Source organism: Portunus trituberculatus, chromosome 18, assembly GCF_017591435.1.
Source record: "Portunus trituberculatus isolate SZX2019 chromosome 18, ASM1759143v1, whole genome shotgun sequence".
In the NCBI taxonomy this organism is placed as follows: domain Eukaryota; kingdom Metazoa; phylum Arthropoda; class Malacostraca; order Decapoda; family Portunidae; genus Portunus; species Portunus trituberculatus.
In genome coordinates, this window is record NC_059272.1 from 22,100,986 (window position 1) to 22,125,985 (window position 25,000).

The window sequence follows — 25,000 nt, forward strand, 5'->3', positions numbered from 1 at the left end:
GTGTGTTTGGTTTTAGTTGAGCTGTAGCAGTTTCAAATATGGTCCACTTTTATTCTATGTATTATTATTATTTATTTATTTATTTATTTATTTATTTTATTTATTTATTTTTTTCGTGTACATCGTGGAGTTGCATGTTTTAATTCCACACACACACACACACACACACACACACACACACACACACACACACACACACACACACACACACACACACACACACACACACACACACACACACGAGAACGAAATCGATAAATAGAAAAAGACAAGAGAAGATCAATATCCTTTTTTTTTTTCATCCTACCGAACTATATGAATCACTAAACAGTATGAAAAAATGAATAAATATCCTAAAGCCAAGTCAGAGAGAGGTAGATGAATTAATTAGTTATAGTCATTAACCAGGTTGTTAGCGCCGAGTCAATAAGGAGCTTTGAATATAGATGAGATAAACATAGATAAAAACGATAGGTAGAAATTCTCTCTCTCTCTCTCTCTCTCTCTCTCTCTCTCTCTCTCTCTCTCTCTCTCTCTCTCTCTCTCTCTCTCTCTCTCTCTCTTGGTGTATCTTGTCTCTCTCTCTCTTGCGTTTCCTTATATATTCAAACTGTACCTCAATGTTCTGGAGTGTTTTGTTGATTGAGAGAGAGAGAGAGAGAGAGAGAGAGAGAGAGAGAGAGAGAGAGAGAGAGAGAGAGAGAGAGAGAGAGAGAGAGTATAAGTTGAGCAGTAAGGACGGAAACAAATGGATAGAGTTACAAGTCAGCATATTATAGCTATCATAATACTGTGATCACGCAACTCCATCTGGAACAAAGACGAAACAGAAGACAAGATGGATGACTAATTCCGGCATTCATAAACCGCTTTGGGGAAGAAGCATGAGAGAGAGAGAGAGAGAGAGAGAGAGAGAGAGAGAGAGAGAGAGAGAGAGAGAGAGGAGTAATTACCATCTCAGGTAGATCTCCTTATTCCACTTTTTCCTTCTTGCCGTGTGTGTGTGTGTGTGTGTGTGTGTGTGTGTGTGTGTGTGTGTGTGTGTGTGTGTGTGTGTGTGTGATTCACCTCGGTCGTCTGCTGGTCACCCAGCCAGTCTTCCCCATTACGGAGCGAGCTCAGAGCTCATAGACCGATCTTCGGGTAGGACTGAGACCACATCAACACACTCCACACACCGGGAAAGCGAGGCCACAACCCCTCGAGTTACATCCCGTACCTATTTACCGCTAGGTGAACAGGGGCCACACATTAAGAGGCTTGCCCATTTGCCTCGCCGCTTACCGTGTGTGTGTGTGTGTGTGTGTGTGTGTGTGTGTGTGTGTGTGTGTGTGTGTGTGTGTTTGAATGACATAGACTCGTCATTGCAACAGTCGTGAAATGCAATAAGCTTCAGGAGGAGGAGGAGGAGGAGGAGGAGGAGGAGGAGGTAACTCATGTAAGCTTTCATTAGACCAGCCTGACTTCGTATTGGAGGGCGTGCACTGGTGTTGTGTGGTGGGGGGGGGGAGACGGAGAGGAAGGAAGGAAGCAGGCAGGAAGAGAAGGGAAGGGAATGAGGAATGATACAATATAGAGATAACACGAGGGTAAAACCATGAAATGATAAGCGAAGGAGGAGAAAGCAATAGATAAGAGAAACTGGAAAAAGAAGGAGAAGGAGGGAGGTAGAGATAACTAAATAAATAGAGGAATGAAGGAAGGAGACATAAACTGAGGCAGGGAGGATTAGCTAAGGAAGTGATGGACAGGGAAGGAAGGAAATTGAGATGATGAAGGAATGAGAGTTTGGAAGGAGAAAGTGATGACAGGTAAGATGATGAAGGGATGAGGAAGATGGATGGTAAAGGTAACAAACAGGGATGAGGGAAGGGAGGGGAGGAGTACCAGCTGACGAGAGAAGACAAAGTGAAGAGGAAGACAAAAGAAGGACAAGAAAGAACATGAGGAATGAGAGAAGAACAGAAGTGACGGGAGGAAACCAAGAGCTATCAGAGGGAAGAGGAAAAAAGGAAGAGAAAAAGTTATTAAGGGATATGTGCATAGATAAAGGGAGATAACTAGTGTGTGAGGGGATGTTTGAGGGGAGAAAATTGCGTGAAGGGATAGATAACAAAGATGAGGAAGGGGTGAATGTGAGTAAGGCGTATAGATAACAAAAAAACAACAACTACTAGATAAGCGAATATGTGAAGGGGAAAGAGGAGGAGGCAAAGACGAAACAAAGAGAGAGAGAGAAAGGAAAGAGTGAAGAATGGAGAAAATTTTTATGGTGGAATGGTAATAAAATAGACATTGGATGAGAGACGAAGAAAAAAATAAGAGATAGAGAGAAAGAATAGGAAAAAAAATAGTTGAAAAGAAAAATAAATAGAGAATATTGAAACCCGGGTGATAAAATAGGTAGCATGAGGCAAATGGCTGAGAAATGAGTGATGGGAAGAAGGGAGAAGAAGTGGATGATTGGCAGGGGAATGAGAGGCAGTGGGGAGTGGGGTGATGGGGGAGAGGGAGGGGTTAAGAAGCAGGGGAAGCGTCGGAAGGGTGAAAGAATGGACGAAACTGATGGGTCGTCAGTGTGGTGGAAGAGAGAAGAGAAACCTGATTGACTGATAAGTGATGGGCGGATAGGATGAAATGGGTAGTTACACTGAAGAGAGAGAGAGAGAGAGAGAGAGAGAGAGAGAGAGAGAGAGAGAGAGAGAGAGAGAGGGTGGGTTAAGAAGAGGAACTGAACAAGAAGAAAGAGGGAAAGAATGTTTTTTTTCATGGGAGGTGGGAAGGGGGAGGTTAAGGGTGAAAGAAGCGACTGGGATTGGAAAGAAGGGGGCGATGGATTGGAAATGGGAATAAGGAGGTGAGGAATGAAATAAATAGACTGGGCTTGAAGAGAAAATGGTGGTGAATGGTGATTGTAATGTCGATAAGGAGGAAAGAGGAAGTGAATGGACTGCGAAAAAAAAAAAAACTGACGTAATTTTTTTTTGTAAGAATAGAGAAAAAAGAGATAATTTTTATCAGGAATATACAAAGTTAGTATCGTTTAACGGGGATAGGAAAACAAGCCAGTGTATTGGAGATAAGAAGGGAAGAGGAAGAGAATGGACTGCATGTGGTACCGTTAAAAAAAAAAAAAAAAGAAAGACACGTGAAATGAGCCTTTTAATGGAAATAGAGGAGAGAGTGAGTGAAGAAAGATAAAGAAGAAAATGAGTCAAGAAAAGTAGAGAATAAAACAACTGATTAAAGAAGAAAGATGCACTACTGTGATGACTAAACAAGGAAAAGGAGAAGGAAAGAGAGAGGACGAGACACGGTAGAAGGAAGCAGAGAGAGAGAGAGAGAGAGAGAGAGAGAGAGAGAGAGAGAGAGAAAAGTCACTCCACTGCAACAATTAAATGAGGGGAGAGGAGGAAGAAGAGGAAGAGGAGGGGGAGGGGGTGACAGCACGCGTGGAGGGGAAATTATTGTAATGACTAGAGAGGGCAGGGTGAGAGGGGATGACAGAATATTTTGTGTGGCCTGGATATGGTAGCTGAGGAGGGGGAGTAGATGAGGGGAGAGGGGAGAGGAGTTACTGCAATACCTGGAAGAGGGGAAGGGGAACGTCAGATTTTTGCAAGGGAGGGGAAGGGTTAATCGTGATAGTGGTGGGGATATGAGGGGAAAGATATGACATGGGGACAGTGTTGTGGGGATGTGGATGAGGAAATAGAGGGGAAAGATATGAGGCTGAACATGGTAATGATGAGAACTTGTGGGGATGTTGGAAAGAGAGGGGAAAGAGGTGAGGAGGAGAGAGGGGAAGAGATGACAGGAGGACGTGGTAGTGATGGGGGACAGCTGTTGGGATAGGAGGGGAGAGGGGAGATTGAGGGGGAGACATGACATTGGGAGACCGTGTACTGGCTGAGTGACAAGCGAGAGAAGGAAGAAGAGGAAGAGGAAGAGGAAGAGGAGGACTGGGGACTCGTCACTTAAAATCACGTGTCTTCTCTTACACTAGCCTTTAAATTTACTCATTCACGACTTGAGGACGCCACACACACACACACACACACACACACACACACACACACACACACACACACACACACAGCCCCCTGGAATCTGCTCCGGGGTTGGCAAGAGAGAGTCAGATATTGAATGGTTGGAAACTTGGCGGTGGTCCATTGTGTTGAGATTATGGTCTGTGTGTGTGTGTGTGTGTGTGTGTGTGTGTGTGTGTGTGTGTGTGTGTGTGTGTGTGTGTGTGTGTGTGTGTGTGTGTGTGTGTGTTATTTTTATTGTTGGAATGTCTTTTTTTTTATTAATACATGTTGAGTTTGTTTGTTTATATTTTGATCTTCACGTATTTTTTTCTAAGTAGTTGCAGAGAGAGAGAGAGAGAGAGAGAGAGAGAGAGAGAGACACGTCTTTCTTCCCTCCCTCCCTCCCTCCCTCCCTCCTTCCCTCTCCTATTTCTCAAGATAGACTTAATCTTCCCCATTTCATTATTACACACTGTCGACAACACTGAATTTTAAGAGAAAGAGGAGGAGGAGGAGGAGGAAGAGGGAGGGGGGCGGTAGGGAAGGTCAATTAGTACCCGGGGCCGCCAGATCGTGGGCGTCACTGTGTCGAGCCAATCATGTTGCTGCTGCTGCTGATGATGATACTGCCACGTCCCGCCCTCACTGCCGCCTTGTATCTAAAGTTTTCCTTATTGCTGCGTATTTGTGTCTTGATAAATTCGTTTTTTTTTTTTTTTATTTATTTATTTTTTTTTTGTGATATTCTTGGTGTTTGGGATATACAGTCACCGCTCCCCCCCACTCCCCCCACCTTCACTCAGTCACTCAGTCATTCCCTCGCAGCATCTTCAGTAGTGTGGTGAAGGTTTTCCTCAGTGTTGCCCCTTCAGGTGTTGCTGGTTTCGTGTTTTGTGTTGTTATGCTGGGCGTTGTTTTACTACGACTTTGTTTTCGCCAAAGTGACCTTCTATGAGTTACTGACGTGAGATGAAGGTAAACAAGAGGTTTAGTGCCTAGAGGGTCCAGTACTAACTAGCCTAAACACACACATACACACACACACACACACACACACACACACACACACACACACACACACACACACACAGATAGATATTTATTAACTACAAGCAAATATTACAGTTACATGAGGACTTGGAAGGTATTGTCCAACAAAATGTTTTATATAAGAACTTGTAAATGGCTTAAAACATCATAAAACTTGAAACACACACACACACACACACACACACACACACACACACACACACACACACACACACACACACACACACACACACACACACGTCAATGAACCACACTATGTACACACTCACTTCCACTGCATTTCACGTTTTCCCACAATGTTACATCCTCCAATCTGATGACACTCTCCTTTTAACACTCGACACCTGATAAACTCTAAGCAGATCAGAGTATGAGTAGTGAAGGGAAGCAGTAGAGTAAGTAAGCAGTGGAATCAGGTGCGTCAGCTACTCCACGTACTACAATATTGCATTCCTAACCAGACCACGACGGAGAAAACCGGGTCGTTGAGGAGACGGTGAGGTACAGGCCAGCCACCTCGTGTGCACTTACTTAATTAACACGACTGCCACCAGCTTACGAGAAGCCGGCGTTGTTTACACTCCCTAGATAAGATAGCGGATGGCCTGGCCTGTGCTTTCCCGTGGCAAGCAGAGAGACAAGCAGGTAGGCAGGTAGGCAGATAGGCAGGGCACCGGGCGGCCTCGATGACAGCAGATGATGCCAACCCAAAGCCTCCCTGTTAAGAGATGTCGCTAAATTAGGCCTCTACGCATCCCAGAAAGTCGAGAGAGAGAGAGAGAGAGAGAGAGAGAGAGAGAGAGAGAGAGAGAGAGCGTATACCCGAGACTTTGAGGATGGTCAGCGGTTGAGACAGGAAGTGAAGGAGAGGATGTTATGATTGTTTTTCGTATCTCTCTTCGATCGTTTTTTGTTTGTTCACGTTAAGAACTACCACGGGAGAGTCACTACTAATAATAGAGGGTTTATTCTCGCAGGCTGCACCCTCGGCCCCACCAGTACATGTATATTCATTTAGACACGAGTAATAAAGGGAATACATGAATGCCAATGTTAATTATGCTGATTGTGTTAAGATGAATGCAATAATTACTGATGAATTATGAAGACAGCCGCATGAGAGAGAGAGAGAGAGAGAGAGAGAGAGAGAGAGAGAGAGAGAGAGAGACTTTTTCCTATTCACGTATTTGCATTTTTACAGGACAGAATCAAGTGTGTGTGTGTGTGTGTGTGTGTGTGTGTGTGTGTGTGTGTGTGTGTGTGTGTGTGTGTGTGTGTGTGTGGCGTGGTGTCCCTGTATGGTGTGGCTAATCCAGGTGTGTTTGATTGTTACAGGTGCAGCAGCGAGATGTGCCGGGCATCGACGCTGCATACCTGGCCATGGACACTGACGAGGGCATGGAGGTGGTCTGGAATGAGGTGAGACTTACTCCCATGCCCCGCTCCTGCCCCTCCCTCCCTTCTTCATGCCCCTATCCTGTCCCTCCCTTCCTCCCTTCATGTCTCTTTCCTCTCCCTCTCTCGCTCTCTTCATGCCTCTCTTCTGCTCCCTCCCTCCCTCCCTCCTTCATGCTCCTATCATGTCCCTCCTTTCTTCCTTACATGCCCCTCTCCTACTCATTCCTCCTTCATGCCCCTCTTCTATCCCTCCCTCCCTCCCTCTCTCCCTTCATGCCTCTCTCCTTTCCCTCCCTCCTTCCTTCCTTCCTTCCTTCCTTCCTTCCTTTTCTTTTTTCTTTCTTTTTATTCCTTTTCTTTCTTTTCTTTTCTTTGTTTTCTTTCTTTCTTTCTTCATTTATGCCTCTCTCTTGTTCCCTCCTTCTCTCCTTCATCCCTCTCTTCTTCCTCCCCTTCCCCCCCCCTCCTTGCCTCTCTCCTCTCTTTCCCTCCCTCTTTCTTTTATTACTTGCTATTTCTTCTTCTCTGTTCTTCTCTTTCCTTTTATTTATGAATTTTTTTCTATTTTTTCTTCCATTTCCTCCATTTACTTCTTTGTTTCTTTCCCATTGTCCTTTTTTCTTTTCCTTCTTCACTCTGTCTCCCTGTGTTTCCTATTTCATTCCTTGTTTTTTTGCTTCTCTGTTTATCATTTATTCTCTCTCTCTCTCTCTCTCTCTCTCTCTCTCTCTCTCTCTCTCTCTCTCTCTCTCTCTCTCTCTCTCTCTCTCTCTCTCTCTCTCTCTCTCTCTCTCTCTCTCTCATTTCACTTCCTTCCTCCTTTCTCTTTTCTTCCTCCTCTTCTTCCTCCCACACTTTCTCCTCTGTTCATTCCTCTTTTTCTTTTCTTCTTCCTTTTATTTGTTGTATTTTTCCCTCCTCCTCCTCCTCCTCCTCCTCCTCCTCCTCCTCCTCCTCCTCCTCCTCCTCCTCCTCCTCCTCCTCCTCCTCCTCCTCCTCCTCCTCCTCCTCTTTCTCTCTGTTTTCTATTTATTTATTTGTTTATTTATTTATATATATATTTTATTACTTTTGTTATTTATTGTTTGTTTTCCTGTTCATTGCTTTTCACTGGTCAATATAATGTTATAGTCTTTCAATATATTTTGTCATAATAATGATAATAATGATAATAATAATAATAATAATGATAATAATTTTGTATATACTTTGATGATTTTTATTTATTTGTTTTTCTTTTACATATTTTGATGTCATGAAGAAAATGTGTATTGTTTTTTTTTTTGTGTTTTCTTTTTCTTTTCAGTTTATCCATTGTTTTATATTCATGTTTTGCTATTTTCATTTTTATTATTTTTTTTTTCTCCTCTCCATTATTGTTTTGTTTTCCTGTTGGCTTCTTTATTTTCGTTATGTATGCTTTTTTTGCTTCCTTCCTCTCACGCCTTTTGTTTCCACGCATGTTTTACTATTGTTATTATTATTCTTTTTTTTTTTTTTTCCTCCTTATAGTGAGCCATTTTTTCCTTCCTTTTTTAATATCTTCTTTTTCCCTTTTTCTGATTGTGATTTTTAGCTTTATTTTTACTTAAACTCTACCTGGTATTTTTCAGTAATCTCTCTCTCTCTCTCTCTCTCTCTCTCTCTCTCTCTCTCTCTCTCTCTCTCTCTCTCTCTCTCTCTCTCTCTCTCTCTCTCTCTCTCTCTCTCTCTCTCTCTCTCTCTCTCTCTCTCTCTCTCTCTCTCTCTCTTTGCTGTGTTATTAATGGATTATGTATTTGCCTAGTGCTTTCATTAATAGCGTAATTGCAGAGTGCAGTGTAAGCTATACATTTTGGCCAATATTTACAGTATGTAGTGTGGTTTTATTGGACATTTGTATGGATATGTGGGTATGCATGGGTATGTATGTTTGTGTGTGGTATTACTGTGGTTTGTAGTTGTAGTAGTAGAGGTTGGGTATCAAAAAGTTGAGCATTCGAGGACATCTTGGGTAAGCTTGGTAACTAGATAGTTTTTTTTTTCTTCTTTTTTTTCTTTTTTTCTTGAGGCCATAATACACACTTGTAGGCTTGTTCTCAGAGGCCTACAGACATTGAGGGTGTGAATAATCAATCCTTGCTTTTATGATGAATTATTGCAACATTGCTCATACTCCTGGTGTTTTCAAAGGAGTTGGTGTAGATGCTTTCTTGATCTCAGTTCTAGTAATTGCTAGCACAGGAGTTTAACCCAGTGGTCAGTGCGTCAAAGAAACACAGAGTCATGTATCCAAGCTTCTTAAGTGTGAGCCCGTTGTGGGTGACTCACCAGAATGCTTTGGTTCAAAATGTTTTGCACATAAATCTCTAAGATTTATACCATAGAAGAAAAAAATATGTGATAGTTGGTGAGAAGGAATGTTTGTAAAATGTAGTGGTTTTTGTCAAAGTTAGTGCAATGTTCATGTTTATGGGAACACACAAGTTGTAGAATGGTGTGAACAAACAGCTTAATTTTGTATCTAGCTCATTCCCATATATAAGACCTTGGTAGCCTTGCCAAGCCACACCTGAGTGACTCTAGTTCACACTGACAGAAGACAAGATCACACATAATCAAGGTCTTACCAACACCAGCTGCAGGAAAGTAAAACAAAAACTAAGTGTATGCATAATAGCTACAGCAGTGTGAACTATTATGGTAGTAGCAGAGTAAACATATCTTTCAAGCACCTAAATTTTTTTTGCCAGATTGAAAGAGAAAACTAAACCAATGATCTTCAGAAGTTTCAGGTGCTCAAGTTATTAATTCTAATGAGAATGTTGGGAAGAGCAGAGATTTAGATGAATGAATGATATGACAAAATGTTATAACATATATTGCAAGTCATAATTATGCAGTTGTGTCATTAGGTAGTTTCAGAATCTGCACGATATAATGTTGCAGTTGTGGCTTAATATGTAGAATACTTCTGTCACAGCCACTTTTGAATGAGACTGCAGTACATGGGGGGTTTAATTTGGTGATCATGGGCATCCTCATTAGTCTACCAAGATCTCATGCATACAGTGACAACTATCTCTTTAGTGAAGGTCAAGAATGTATTTGTTGAGAAGTGAGTGGCAAGAAGTGTTGAGTCATTGGAAAATAACCTGTCTGTTGGGACAGCCTGGCAGCCTGTTTGGGTATGATTTCCAGTGACTTTCCTCCGTGACCTTTTATAGGCAGTGACACCCTGAGGTGTGACTCACTTGGCAGTGATGAAAGTGGTTATTTATTTACTTAAACCACAGTGACATGGATGATTTGAGCAGCATTTATACAAGTGCAGCCTGACTCATGTCTTGTGCCAAGGATATCTCTGAGAGGTCTTTGTTCATGCTCTTCTTTTTTGTGTGGGTCAAGTATTTCAAATCTCGCATCTCAGTAATCTAATCAAATGCAATCTTATAAGTCAGATGCCTGTCCCTTGTAACTACCTCAAGGGATGTCTCATTAGGATAGCCAATGACAGAAGAGTCTCTATTGAACCCTGCATGCTCCATCCCTCTTAACCTGCCATCCTTTTTTTGTCTCTCCAATATTCCTCACTCCATCTGTATGTCCTATTTGTCAGCTCACCTTTCCATGTCTTCTCCACATAACCCAAGCAACTGAAGGCTTTGTGTTTAACAACCACATGTACCACTCTATTGTTCATGCCTTCACCTTTAACAGACGTGCTAAATATAGAATATGTAGCATTACAGTATTCATGCACTACAGTACTTATATTCATGTATCACCATAAGGTTTTATTGTATTCTACACTATTATTTATCATTATTGTCATTATTAGCTGTACTCAGTTTTATACTTGGTTTCATAAGTCTTGTTCATTCACAGGAGTACACACACTTAACTCTTCCTCCATTATCCAATATAATACTCTCCCACATTTTTCTCAATTACTTTCCCAGTCTGCTTACATGCCTCACATTTACTGCACTAATAATATCCCTAGTTCATAGTCCTAATCTGGTCCCCACTGACTGCCATCACTCATCACTCCTCTTAGTAATGTTTTTATATTCTCTCAAGGTTATTTATTCAGCTTTCTTCTTTGTCTTCGTTATCCCCTTCTTCCTCTTATGGTATTTCTTGCCTTCCTTTGTTGTTCCTACACTGTACTGTGTCTCCTTGTTCCTCCCAAGGTTCCCTCTTCTGGCTCTCCTTTGTCACTTAATTCCTTTTTATCTATTGCTCATATGCTTATGCTGTGGGCACTTTACATCTTGTATTAGGATACTTCAAATATATCCTCTGTTCTTGAATTATTGTTGATTATTTTTCTACAATTTCACATCTTAGCCTCATGTTTTTTTCTTGTGTTTTCTTTAATAGCATCTCTCTCAGCATTCTGACTCATCACCCAAAAACTGATGAACATGACTAGGGGTTGATGGGTGTTGGTTACTTGCTACTCGAACATTCCTCACATTTCTGTACTGCTCTTCCTCTCCTGCTCACCCACACAGACCCAATACCTTCATGACTATTCTGAAAAGTTTATCTACAGGATGCAACAAAATTACCTCCAACATTTTTTAAGGTTAACAAAAAGAAAAATATAGGAGGTTTTTTTGCCACACCCTGTAATGTTGTGCAAAATACCATATGATCTTGTTCTTGTTATCACCAGAGAGAGAGAGAGAGAGAGAGAGAGAGAGAGAGAGAGAGAGAGAGATATTGGGTGGGGTGCAGAAGCTAAGGATGGCACCTTCTCTCTCTCTCTCTCTCTCTCTGGCAATAACAGTTGTGGTGGTAAAAACCTCCGTCAGTTTTCAATCAGTCAATCAGTCAGTTAGTCAGTCATTCATGTCTTTTCTGTCTTCCCAATACATCCATAACACAATCAAGGCTGTGATCAGATGCATCCATACTCATATCATTCCTTTTATTTTTTCCTATTTTTTAATCCAACTCCGTCCTGTTAGTTACGGAGGAATGTCCACCTTACTTGATACTGTTACGGTGTTACTTTGAATTACATAGAATAAATAAAAGAGAGACAAAGCTGTGAACACTTCAAAGCAAGTCGGTTTCTTTTGCAACACTACTCAGAAAGCTCCATTGTTTCCCCATTGTGGTGTGTGTATGTGTGTGTGTGTGTGTGTGTGTGTGTGTGTGTGTGTGTGTCTGTGTGTGTGTGTGTGTGTATGTGTGTGTGTGTGTGTGGTAGGTTTGCTCATGTGTGCATGGAAGAAAATTATTGTGGTTTTATTTAGTGGTAGTTTTTTGTTTGGTTTTACTATTGGAGTTTTGGGACTAGTAGTAGTAGTAGTAGTAGTAGTAGTAGTAGTAGTAGTCAGTAGTCAGAGTAGTGGGAGTGGCAGTAGTAGTTAATATAGCTCATAATTGTATTGGTATAGTGATAGTAGTAATTGTCATTGTTATAATCTATGAATGATGTGTACGGTGTGTGTGTGTGTGTGTGTGTGTGTGTGTGTGTGTGTGTGTGTGTGTGTGTGTGTGTGTGTGTGTGTGTGTGTGTAGGAGTTGAAGAAAAGGCCAGCAATACTAATGAAAATACTAAAACTTGTACTATACTAATAGACGTGTTTTTACGTGACAAATGCTTAATCCTTATTCTCATCCAAACTTTTTTTTCCTTTGCTCTCCTTCCTGCCTTGTACGGATGCTTAGTTCCAGGTCAGTGTCTTGCAGTTTGTACTTAGTCATAGTGGTGGAGGTAAATAGACATACTAGTGAAGGACATCAAATCCCAGAGCCTGTAGTATGAGAGGAGGCACATGGGAGTCACAGAACCCAGCATGATCTGAGGAAATGTTGTAGATTCCCTCTTGGTGGCCCTCCATTTCGTTGAGGGTCTGTGAAAAAAGTGTAGAATTTGAAGTGGCTGGCAGACATGCATGCCCTTGACATTTTTCATTAGCTTTGGGATGGCACACGTGAGGGACACGTCTCTTCATGTCCTTCGGTATCACTCCAAATTTTTATGCTGTCATTATCTTTTATTATTGTGCTTTACTACTTTCTTCTCCTCACTTTGGCCTGTGCCCAGACAGCTTCCATTGCATCAGTCCTGAACCAGGTCTTCTGTACCTCAAGCTTGTTGCCACCATGCTTTTGTGACTCCTGATGCTGCAGGAATCTCAATTACTGCAATATTATTGGAATTCTGAAAAATAGATACATGTTATTCATTTGCCATTATCATAAATGTGGAACTTGTGCATATACTGTATGTATAATAAATCATCATTCTCGTGATAAAGATAACTTTGTATTCCATTCCAAAGTCATCAGAAAACAATGCAATTACCTTATTTTGCATCCATATTAGCACTAATGATTAATCCATACACAGTAAATGAATGTTCTTCAGAGTTTAGCAAAATGCTTTTGGGTCACTGGTGGCTAATAGTCTGAAACTGTAATGTAATGCATGTCATTTAGATTCAGTAAACACACAAAGCAAGATTTTTTCTATTCAGACCAATGTTCTTACTGTTAATACTGTGTTGCTAAGGGAAAATACTCATTTTGAACATCAGTAACATTTTACTGACAGCAAAATATTTTTCAGGTTCGATTCAGTGAACGGAGGAATTTCCGTGAACAAGAAGAGAAGATTCGGTTAGTGTTTGACAACTTGACTCAGCTGGACCATCCAAACATTGTCAAGCTTCACAAGTATTGGATTGACAGCAAAAATGACAAGCCAAGAGTATGTATCATGTTGTATTTGAAGCTTTGTAGATTTTTTAAAGTGGAAAATGGTACTCTGTTATTTTGCATGAATGTTTTAAATAGTTTGAGTACTGCAAGTATTATCAAAAGTATAACAAAATTCCTTTCCCACAGGTTGTCTTCATCACTGAATACATGTCTTCAGGATCACTTAAAAAGTTTCTGAAATTAACCAAGAAAAATGTGAAGAAATTGCCTCTTCAGTCATGGAAACGGTGGTGCACACAGATCCTCTCAGCCCTCAGGTGCGTTGGTGTTGTAAGCTGCCTCGCTGCCTCCAGCCTGCGGCACATGGTGTACTGTGTTAGGTGCAGAGTCCTCAACCTTAACTAAAAGAGTAGAACTTATTGATTTGAGTGCAATATCTTCAGCTGGAGTAGTATATGTCTATAGATAATTTGCTCAAGATATGCTCAGAATATTCTTGTATACAAGCTTCCCACATGTTTACTATACACTGCAGTAATGACATAATAGTACAATATCTTTAAGTTCTCTCTTATTTGTTGTAGTTGAGAACGTCGGTTTCCATATTCTTACAATTTTACGTGATAAATGCCCTATGGCCTGTGCCCACATGTCATTAACCCACTTGAGTCTTCCTCAAAATTTCTCCCTGGTGACAGAGGCTGTGTGGCCATGACCAGCAGTGTGGTGTTGGCTGGGCCCTGAGGGGTCAGGTGGTGTCCCTCTCCCACCATGTCAGTGCTCACTGTGGTGCCTCACACTCTTGTTGGCAGCCACTCCCTGACTGGAGGTCAGGTGGTGTGCTCTTATTAACCATGAAAATCCACAAGGTGTGTCGTGTGAGTCTGACCAGAGTGGGTGGTGTGGACCTTCTCCCAGGCCAAACTTAAGGTATCTGTGGTAAAAGCCTACCTGGGGGGGCCCATTACCATTTACCATTATATTTGTTACAGTTACTTGCATTCGTGCTCCCCCCCTATCATCCACGGCAACCTCACCACCGACACCATATTTATCCAGCACAACGGCCTCGTCAAGATCGGCTCAGGTAAAGTAATTTACCATATACTTTTCGGTTGATGTAGCTTTAAGGTGCTAGAAAGTAAGGTTGTTTTTTCTTTGAGAATAGTGACTTGAGATTGGTGCTGCCCGAAATTCAATTGGGACGTTTTTTTGTCTGCGTGGCTGTGACGTGATCTGGGACCACACGTTTGAGCTGTGCTTGTTTGGGCTGGATTGAGTTGCATGATACTCTGATGTAACAGTTTTTAACATCCATAGTAATGTTTGTGTCCCTTAAATGTCTGCCATGAAGAATCCCTTCCCCCAAATCAGCTTTTGCATTTTTGCATGGCTGTTTTCATCAGCTCTCCATGCTACAGCTACACTCACATGGGGACTAACCAAGGGGTGTGAGTGTAGGTGTGATTTGGGTCAGCTGATGTGTGGGCAGTGAGCTGTTGGCATCCTCAGTCCACCTTGGTTGTTGAGAGCAGGACACCCACATTGGTAAGTCTGGGCGAATGTTCATGTGAAACAGTCAGGGTGTGACTGACCAGCCACCAGCTCACTGTAAGTTGAGGGTAGCGCTTCTCAAGTCACGGAAGGGAAGTTAACTGATGATGGATCCTATTTTTCAGTGGCGCCGGATCAAATACATTCACATGTCAAGACCTGCAGGGATGACATGAAAAACATGCATTTCATAGCCCCTGAATATGGAAGTAAGTAGGATTCTGAGGCTTAGGTATAGATGACCTTCACTGCCATCTCAACTACATAAATCAATGCAATCTTCATTTTGCTTTTGTGTTACATGGATGGCTTGTTTCAGATTCTTCTCCTGTCACACCAGCTGTTGACATCTATTCCTTTGGAATGGCAGCTCTGGAGATGGCTGCCTTAGAAATTCCTGGTAATGGAGACTCTGGAAATGTGGTTACACAAGAACAGGTGAGGACTTTGTCACCTGTGTCAGGCATGTCCTTTATGGCCAGTCATTCTTTTTCATCACTACAAACCCCAAGTAATATTTGTCTAACATTTGCATTTTTTTTTTTATAAAACAAGGAAAGGAAAATGTGTGGCTCAGATATTTGTAATTAAAATGACAAAGGAGCACTTAGGACAGGATGATCACTTGTGTGCAGTACTGAAGTACCTAAAGGAAGTGGGTGACAGGACAGGAGAGCCCTTGGGTATGTTTTTTATCCATATGGTTTTAGAGAGGAGTTCTTCGAAGGAATGAAGACTTTCTGTAAGCATAGGTACAAGTGACTCTTCTCTTCAGGGCAGCAGCATTCCAAGGTTCCCCAGGGGCCCCAAGCAAAAATTTTGAGGCCTTCAGTGACAAGGTAGAGGCAGGTAGAGGAGTGGCGAGTTTGACTTGGGGGTGGTTATTTCAGACAGCCAAATTCATGAAGGCTACACCTTGTCACAGCACAGTTGTGTGCAGTGACTTATTGTGTCAAATTGGTTGGAACTTGCTTTCTTGAGCAAATTGGGGACCCCAAGCAAATGCTTGGCTTGCCTGACTGTGTGTGTGTGTGCATGGTTTTCACATGTTTTTTTTTGCATTTCAGGTGCTCAGAACTATACATTCCTTGGAACATGAACAGCAGAGAGACTTCATTCAGAAGTGCCTAATACCTGACCAGAGTCAGCGTCCAAGCACCACAGAGTTGCTGTTCCATCCTGTCCTATTTGAAGTTCATTCTCTCAAGCTATTGGCAGCCCATGCTCTTTTACACAAACCCAAATGTGAGGAGCTTGATATACATTATGATGAGCTTTGTTGTGAGGAAGATTCATTCCAAGTGTTAGAATATCTTGTTTTAGAGAAATTCTTTATGAAGGAAAGAAAATAAGTTGACAGGGATATTCTAAATCTTGTTATTATCAACTAGACTCATACTCGTGACTCATACTGATATGATACACCAAACAGCTTGTAACAATTACCTGAAAAATGTTTTTCTTTTGGAAAATTAGTATCTTAAGAGGGAAAGTTTTATATGAATTTGGAATTGTGAAGAGAAAAAGGTGCATTTTTTCCCTCATATATTGTTACACATATTTTCAAATTTCAGCAAAGAAGCTAATAGACAATTCCATTGAAGACATGCTTCAGCACCAGTACCACAGTGACAGTGTTGTGGCAGAGATCAGACACAGTAGTGGGGAGCCTACGTTATTCCGAATGTCTGATATCTCTGTCTTTGAGAAGCTGGAGAAGTTCATTGAAGATGTTAGGTATGTTGATTTGTATTCCTGTGTTATCTCCATTCACAAAATGTACTTTCATTAATCCAGCTGCTTCTGATATCTCTTCATTTAGAGAAACTTTTGTGCTTTCTAAATTAGATGGATAATTTTACAAAACACAATGCCAGCCTGCCTCATGAGTACTGTCTAGGATCTCCAAGAAATGTGTCCATTGAATTTATACAAGTACATTTCTGGGTCTTGATATATTTTTAGTGTATTCAATTTTGACTTGAATTATCCTAAATAATATTGCTGAGTACTGCAAAGAACATATCCTTTCAATTTTAGTTCATTGCAGATGTGTTTATTTCTTGAAAGTGATTGGTAGTCATTCATAAGTAACTCATGAAGTACTCGCAACAATGAACAAGTCTCAAAACTTTGTCCAGACAAAAGCAATGTAAATAATTGGAAGTCTTGCTGTTTTTGCTAGAGTCACCTCCATTATCATGAAAAGAGCTCATTACTCATTATGTTAGGATGAGGATGTACTGTAAGCTCTTGCTATGTCATCTGTGTCTCACTGAAGACAGGGTAATAGCTTCATAATGTTTGTTTTCTTTCCAGGTTTGGCATATATCCTTTGACAGCCTTCATGCTCCAGCAGCCGCCTCCTTCCCGCCCACGAGCTATTTCTCCCGAGGCTGTTGACCCTGTAGCCCCAGAAACCACAGAATCCACAGACCAAGAAACCCGAAAGGTTATCAATATGATGTGCAACATTAAGCGAAATGAAAATGGCCAAGGATTGTACGTAAGTATACTATATCAAGCTGGTATGCTAGTTTGCTGGACTCTGCATTGGTAAGTGGTTTAGGCTATCTACAAATCAAATAATGAACACATTTCCCTGAGTAACCTAGCAGAAATTTGATCTCTGGCAAAAGTCTCTCTTTGCCAATTTATCCTACCTTCAGGTCAATTTCAGTTAATGCTTCATGGCAGGATATTGTAATGAATTGGTTGCATCTGTATCAAAGATCTTCCTCCATTGGCTTGGGAATGTTTATTGAGACATCACTTTCAGCTTCTTTGTTATTTTTGTTGTAGGCCTACACTGTGTAAGGAGAGAAGGCCAAATTTTCTCCACTTACTAGAGATTTACTATGAGCTAAACACACTAGTCTCTATATTACAGTCTTCTAATGTCATGAATCATGTTTTTTAGTTGATTTGTGTATTCAGGCATATGATATCAGATAAGACCATGTTAGCAATATTGTATCATAGTTCAAATAAATACTTCTACTTGAGGAAACTGTTCAATTTAAACTTCAAGATTTCTGTGATTACTGTGGATCATTTTCTGCTTCCCACTAACTTCCATATTATAAAACAATGGTGGAATAAAGTTATGTAACTCAATGATGAACATGAAGTTAAGTTCTGTTCCATGAAACTCATTCTGCTGTCTGGCATTGATGACCACTTTAGTTTTATATTTTTGTGACAACACAGTAAAGGCAGCTTGGCAAACTCCTCATACACCATTGGTGATTACTCATGGCTGGATTTGCAGATATCAAACAGTGTGTTTGTTGTATTGTTGTATTGTAACTCCACCAGTCTTATATGTATACTTGTTCTGTTTACATTTTTATTTTCTACAGCTAAGAACCAGAACAAAGAAAATTGTTGAGTTCTCCATATACAATTTCTTATGATGTCTTTATTTTCTATACGTCTTATTAATTATGAAATTAACTATGTTGCAAATTTTTTTTCAGATGACCATATCCTTACGTTTAGAAGATAAGATGAACCGTCAGCTCTCCTGTGTGGTGGATGATGGAGAGGGAGCAGGTGCTCTCACTGATGAGCTTGTTAGATATGGGTTTATAAGCCAGGTGCGTGTTGTGATGTGGATTTCTACAATTGTAGTTTCTTGACCAGTCTTATACTATTAAAATCAAGTCTTTGTTATCAGAGCATTATTTATGGATGCCAGACTTTATCATTATGCAAAGAAACATTTTGTAATAATTTTTTTCATGAAGCTTTAACATTTTTCAGATGGACAAAGATGAAATAACCAGCTTAATAGAGGATCACCTAACACGAGTCCGTAATGGGTCGTCCTTGTCCAAAGCGACAGGACGGAGTGGAAGCCGGGGAAACCTTCTTCAGGGTGATGACAACCTCACAGTGATGCATCCCCCTACCATAACCACAGCAACCAGATAACACCCACGGGCCCCCCCTCACCCTCAAGCACGGCCTCACAATATTATACACCACACACACTTTTTTACTAGGTGAGAATGGTTATCATCAAGAAGAATTTCCTGGTCCCTGGATGGATGGCTGGGAAAGGCTGCTGGTGTTATGTATGTGTGCATTTATGAGGACGGATGCTGGCTGCCCAAGTGGTTCAGCGGCATGAAAAGTAGTTGCTCAGCTCTTGGATATTGTAGTGATGATTGTGGTGAAGAAGGAAAGAAAGCATTTGCAGTGTTGTCTGGTGCATTTGGGGAAAGTCTGTGTTGGGAAGAATTTAATTTTATATAAGGTTTTTTATCATGATTATTATTATTTAGGTACTATGCTAAGTGACCTCCCTAGTATTGTGATATGCCATTTCAGATCCCCTCAGAAGTGATCACTAATATGTAAGGATCTTCCCTCTGCCCCCTCACTCTTAACCTGCTCCATGCTTAAGCCAAATAAATGAACAGTAAGTTTATCACAAATGTGTGTGTAGCCACAGAGAGGGTGAGGGTGATGAATGTTTGTGGATGTGGGGTGTTTGTGTGCGTGTGTGAGGCTGAAATGGGTATTTGCTGTTATTGCAGTGAATGGAGGCTAGCTGACTGGCTTCATGTTGTCAGTAGAGACTGCCCTCCACATACCAGTATGTGTGTCGTTCACCAGAAGTAACACATTATTTTCTCTAAAGTCTGACAATTATTTATGTTGTGTACTGTATTTTTTTTATACCAGAGAATTTTTATGGTGAAGCATTTTTTTTCTCTCTTTTTTTTTCTCCAATGAAAGGGACATATCACTAAAGCAAGCAAAGGTAGTCCTCATTCTGTATATGTAACTAACTCCATTAGGTGTCTTACATCTTGTTTTTGGCACACTGTGACACAAGGGCATGTATGAATAATCAGTTGAGGTTATGGTCTTAAGGGGACTTGTTTGGTTGCAGTTTTCTGAAGAAAAAAAGTGTAAATAAAACAGATTTAGTTGGTCAAGTGTTGTGACCTTCAGCATGCTTACCTGTCTCTCTTTGAGAGCGTGAGTGGTGGTGTTCCTCCAGCGTGCCTGTAGCGTTATCACAATGATCTGAATTGTCTGTCTTGCAGCAGCTAGTTATTTGTTTTAGCACCAGCCTTAATCTGCCTATCCTCCACTTCTCTTAGTGTGAGAGGAACTTTAGATGGAAGGAAAGGTAATCTGAGTGGTCTGTTCACACTTCTCATTTAGATTTGTTTACTTGGTCATGCTTAAGCTGACAGATCTTGGTTATAACGTAATCTAGATGATTTCTGTTTACTAAGAGAGGGTGGTACACAGCAAGAACAATTCTCAATTTAGGAAGAGTGTTGATGCATTATACACTCTGTTAGTTTGTTTCCTTACCTTGATCTCCAAGAAAACCTGTCTGTCTCTTTAATATTTTACTTCATTTTGGTGATGCTGAAGAAACTTTGTTTTACTCATAATGTACATTTTTCATGAGAATACAGTGTGTGTGGCAGTAAACGAGATGTGTGAGAGGCTAGTAAGCGTTTATCTTGTGTTGGCCTTCCTGCTGTCATTGGTGCCACTGTGAGGCCATCACAGGTACTTTATCATGAAATAATAGTGTTCATAAATATGTCAAAGTTAGAAAACATCTTACCAGTTTGCTGTCAGGAAAAAAAAGAAATTGTCACAACAGATTTAGAAAATCTAAAGGTATGAAGGATAAATTATGTGCCTTTCAAAAATATATCATGTGCCTGATGGAATACAGCTTAAGGAGAATAATGCTTAATAGAGCACCATCACTTTGAAATCACTCCTTTTTCCTTTGAATCTTATATCTATCTATCTATCTATCTATATCTATCTATATATATCTATATATATAATATATATATATATATATATATATATATATATATATATATATATATATATATATATATATATATATATATATATATATATATATATATATATATATATATATATATATCAATGTCATGAAGTTCTGACTGTCAGTCTGGATAAAGCTTGAGAATATTATACCTAAATATCTAAGGCAAATTTTTATTTGAAAAGTTATGAAAATACAGTTTAGTCCATACAATACAATAGTGGCCAGACAGTCCCCTCACTCCTAGTAGAGAATTGTGCACCCAGAAGGAAACCATACAAATTGTAGATCAAGTCAGAGAATTTTGAATTTGAGTGTATATTGTATACTCAAAATATATTGCATTACAGAAGGACAGGGACTGGTAGATGGGCATTAATGATCAGCTTATTTACGAAGGTAAATCTCAATCAGATTTGTATTTGAATTCCCAGAGTATGGTTTGTACTTGTTTACATCATTTTATGCCGTTTCAAATATGTAAGAAAGGGCAAGTGTGTGTAGGAGAATGCTGATCCAAAGGCTGCACCAACAGTCTCCACTGAGTGATTTCCAACACAACACAAGTCAAGTCAAACTCAGAAGTTCCTTCATGGGAAAAAAAAAATAAATAAATAAACCAAATAAGATAAAAAAATGATTAGTCATTTTCAGTTTTGGCTAATTGTGATGGAATACTAAATTAGCAATGCTCTGATATAGTACTTACTTCAGATTGAAAGGTCTCAGTCTGAAGTGTCTTGTTGACAACATTTACTTTCAAGGAGGACTTACTATAATTTTTTCACAACTCCATTACACATGTTGTATTGTGTATGTCAACTAAAAAAATTCTGAAATTGGTTTCTTGTTTTCTTTTGAAGTTTAGCATATTGTGGATATTCAATAGAAATATGTGTATTGGTATCATAAAGGAGTCATGGAAGAGATTTATAATAATTACTAAGCAAATACTTAAAAATTACACATATATTGTATCTTTGCACAAATTGTTTATTGATGCACACAGAAACAACTTGATTGTAATCTCATCATTGAAGTATAATGTTGTTCACTGATAAAATATAAGCAAAATATAAATACATTCACAACTTATTTGGATAAGGCAGCACTAGTGTTGCTTGGCACACACTTGGTGGATGAGGCGTGGCAGCATTGGGAAGGACAGGGTGGTGGCATGTAGCCTTCTTGCATAGGTGTACATTTTCTTGACCTCCAGGCACAAAGGATGCACCATGTAAGTGTGTGTGTATGTGTGTGTGTGTGTGTAGCAGTACATGTCTTTGTATGCTCGTGTGTGTGTGTGTGTGTGTGTGTGTGTGTGTGTGTGTGTGTGTGTGTGTGTGTGTGTGTGTGTGTGTGTGTGTGTGTGTGTGTGTGTAGCAAGCAATACATGCCTTTGTATGCCGTGTGTGTGTGTGTGTGTGTGTGTGTGTGTGTGTGTGTGTGTGTGTGTGTGTGTGTGTGTGTGTGTGTGTGTAGTACATGCCTTTGTATGCTCGTGTGTGTGTGTGTATGTAAGAGAGAGAGAGAGAGAGAGAAAGAGAGAGTATGCTTACTTTTTAAAGGTCTGAAAACTTTTATTTTCATTCAGTCACTCCTTCTCATTATCTTCATGGCTTACTTTTTGCTGATGGTGATTTTACAATTCATTTAGCTAATTGTAATATACTCAGTATCCACAGAGGTTCCTAAATATATACACTACATCTACCCACACTACTAATGGAACTAACCCTGTTGTATAAGTTTTTACATTTATATTGATTTTACTTCCCTTTCCATTTAGTAGTAAATCTTTGCAAGGTAATTTGTAGGAGCATTTTGTCAAGTCAAACTGATTTTATCCCAAAAACATAGTTTCTTAAAATAAATTCTTCACAAATTATTGGCTTTCCCTGGTAGGATTTTTCCCTGTTGAGAATTTTTCCAGATTAGGACTCTGCATGGCCAGAATAGTCCAGGTTTTGACCCTCCCTGGTCGGGGCTCACTTTGTGCTCCAAGGAAAGTGTTGCCTCGTGCTGGTGCTCTCTGGTGCAGTCATCTCACTTCATAGTCTGCCATTTTATGTTTCCTTCTCAAGGCTGAAGGTGTGATGTAGGACAGACTGCACTCTTCTTCTCTTGTACTTCTGAATAGGAAATGCAGCACATGAAATTGTAAGATGGCTTGTTACAATTTCCCATATCTTGTAATATATTATGGTTATCATTAGCTTGGTTTTGAATAATGCAAAGATAATTCTTTTGATTTTATTCATACTGCTCTATTCACTATGTTATGGCCCTACTGGGGCACTTAATTTGTAGATTAACCATTGTTAGTAGCTTCTTTATTAATGTGGCTGATCTGATAAGTTATGACAGTATTTTTGTAAGTCGTGGGAATAAGTTCTTACAACCTGGCTGATATTTTTAGCAAATACCTCCTTTATGTTTTACATTATTTTGTATTTGCTACCGGTGTGGTGCATACAGTGTGTGTTCATGTGAACCATATAGTGAAGGAAATAGCACATTAAACTTTACTAACACACACTTCCACACCTACAAACACAGCACTCACATGGCCACACACAAGTATATACCAGTACATATATGCATACATTCATTGATAGGCTTAATGTTGGAATATTGTGTAATTCTTGCATTTTGCCTTACTTTTTTGCTCAATGTTGTATTTCCCATTGATAGTGAGGAAGATGTAATGGCCAGAGAGGGATAGAGGTGGCAAGTAATGCTTGTTTTACTTGGCATGGCCAAATTCTCTACTGCCAGCCAAAAGTAAGCTTTAGCTATCCCTTTAGCTTTTCTGTGAAAAGCTTATTTTGGCAACAGGTTACAGGGGGTATCTGATATGTAAAGGTAACTTCTTTGTAATTCTCTATGATGTAAAATCTAGTTATGCACATTTAATGGCCAGACCTTGTTCTCTGACTTCCTTATGGCCTGTGCTACCCAGTGGTGTCAGTTTGCAATCCTGTTATCATCTTAAAGTTATGCACTTCAGTATTTCAGTTTCTCTTTAAAAGTGGTTCTGGCGGCAATATACTTCATTATTGTTGTTATTATTATTATTATTATTATTATTATTATTATTATTATTATTATTATTATTATTATTATTATTATTATTATTATTATTATTATTATTATTATTATTATTATTATTATTATTATTATTATTATTATAGTTGCTTTCCTTTTAGAAATAGTGCATTGTGATGAAAGTGAGTGATATGGAAAGCTCATGCAAGTCAGCTTAAAGTAGTAAAGAAACTCCCTTAAAAGATTGATTATACTCATATATATGATAATGATAATGTCAGCATGGCAGTGTTACAGAGAATAAACACCATAGAACAGTTGTATAAGAAATCTGCAGGAGAAAACTGTTAGCAGAGTTAAATCCTGGACTTGAGACATTAATCCACTGTAGCCTGACTAACTTCACAGGAGGAGTTCACAGGCACACTGGCTGGCAGTCCTGCCTTGCTGGTGGCCAGCCTGTGTCACTCTGAAAACCTTGTTACATTCCAGTTCTGACCAGAATTCCATGCCAAGGGTGGACAGTTAGCTTGAGTGGCTAACTGATCCAGCTGATGCTAACCAGCTTGCCTGCTCTCCTGTGTCTAGTATCACATCTGATCTCAATGTGGGTCTTCATAGTAATACAAATCCAGAATCTTGACATCTGCATTGCATATTTTCTTCTGCAGTGGTTCATTTGTACATATATCAAGAAAAGTTTGATTTTTATTTATCACAGTCCTTGAGGATGCATTCTGAAAAAGCTGTAATTTTGCAGTTTATCTTTATAATTGTCTAAGATCTATAACATGAGACACTTCAGTGGTTATGACAAACCATGATATTATGTGTCATGAGGCTGACAGATGTGTATGGTAAGAGCAGTGTCATGCCAAGCAGCACACGGCATGCAACAGGTACCAGGTGGTCGTCTTGTAGGGTTCAGCACTAGATCACGAATGTGCTTTGCAGCTAAAGGTTTTGTTCTGGTCTTGGCCTGTAATTCATTTATATGTTCCCTGCTGCAAATTTGTAAAAAACACAGCTCTTAAAAAGAAATTAGATATATGACATATAGATATTTTATTTACCTATGCCTTCAATTAATCATTTCTACATTATATGCAGAATTAGGCAGTTTTAACTGAGAGAAGTATAGTAACTGCACATCGCAGATGATAATTTTGTCATGTATGCACCAGATGTCCATATATATATATATATATATATATATATATATATATATATATATATATATATATATATATATATATATATATATATATATATATTATTTTATTAGTGATAGGCTGATGGCGACATTAGTGAGTTCCCTTCTTATGAGTGATCGCCTTGTGTGTCTTTTCTACAACACATCCAGTTCTTCCTACCCTTCCAGAATCACACAATCAGCTACTATCCCTGCAAGAGAACT

The 25,000-nt window shown here is 39.7% G+C and overlaps 1 protein-coding gene across 2 annotated transcripts in view; it reads left to right on the forward strand.

Moving 5' to 3' along the window:
* Positions 1–21,358, forward strand: part of LOC123505403 (nuclear receptor-binding protein homolog) — an 80,838-nt gene extending 59,480 nt beyond the window's left edge. Inside the window, exons 2-13 of one of the 2 annotated variants that reach the window (XM_045256634.1) lie at positions 6,417–6,500; positions 12,147–12,152; positions 13,051–13,191; positions 13,329–13,459; positions 14,135–14,229; positions 14,822–14,905; positions 15,016–15,134; positions 15,764–15,941; positions 16,271–16,433; positions 17,016–17,202; positions 18,176–18,295; positions 18,462–21,358. In XM_045256634.1, the coding sequence (XP_045112569.1) occupies positions 6,417–6,500; positions 12,147–12,152; positions 13,051–13,191; positions 13,329–13,459; positions 14,135–14,229; positions 14,822–14,905; positions 15,016–15,134; positions 15,764–15,941; positions 16,271–16,433; positions 17,016–17,202; positions 18,176–18,295; positions 18,462–18,632 (1,479 nt within the window). In that variant the 3' untranslated portion in view covers positions 18,633–21,358. The remainder of the gene's footprint in view (positions 1–6,416; positions 6,501–12,146; positions 12,153–13,050; positions 13,192–13,328; positions 13,460–14,134; positions 14,230–14,821; positions 14,906–15,015; positions 15,135–15,763; positions 15,942–16,270; positions 16,434–17,015; positions 17,203–18,175; positions 18,296–18,461) is intronic. The other variant, XM_045256635.1, reaches the window with a different exon arrangement.
* The last annotated feature ends 3,642 nt before the right edge of the window (positions 21,359–25,000 follow it).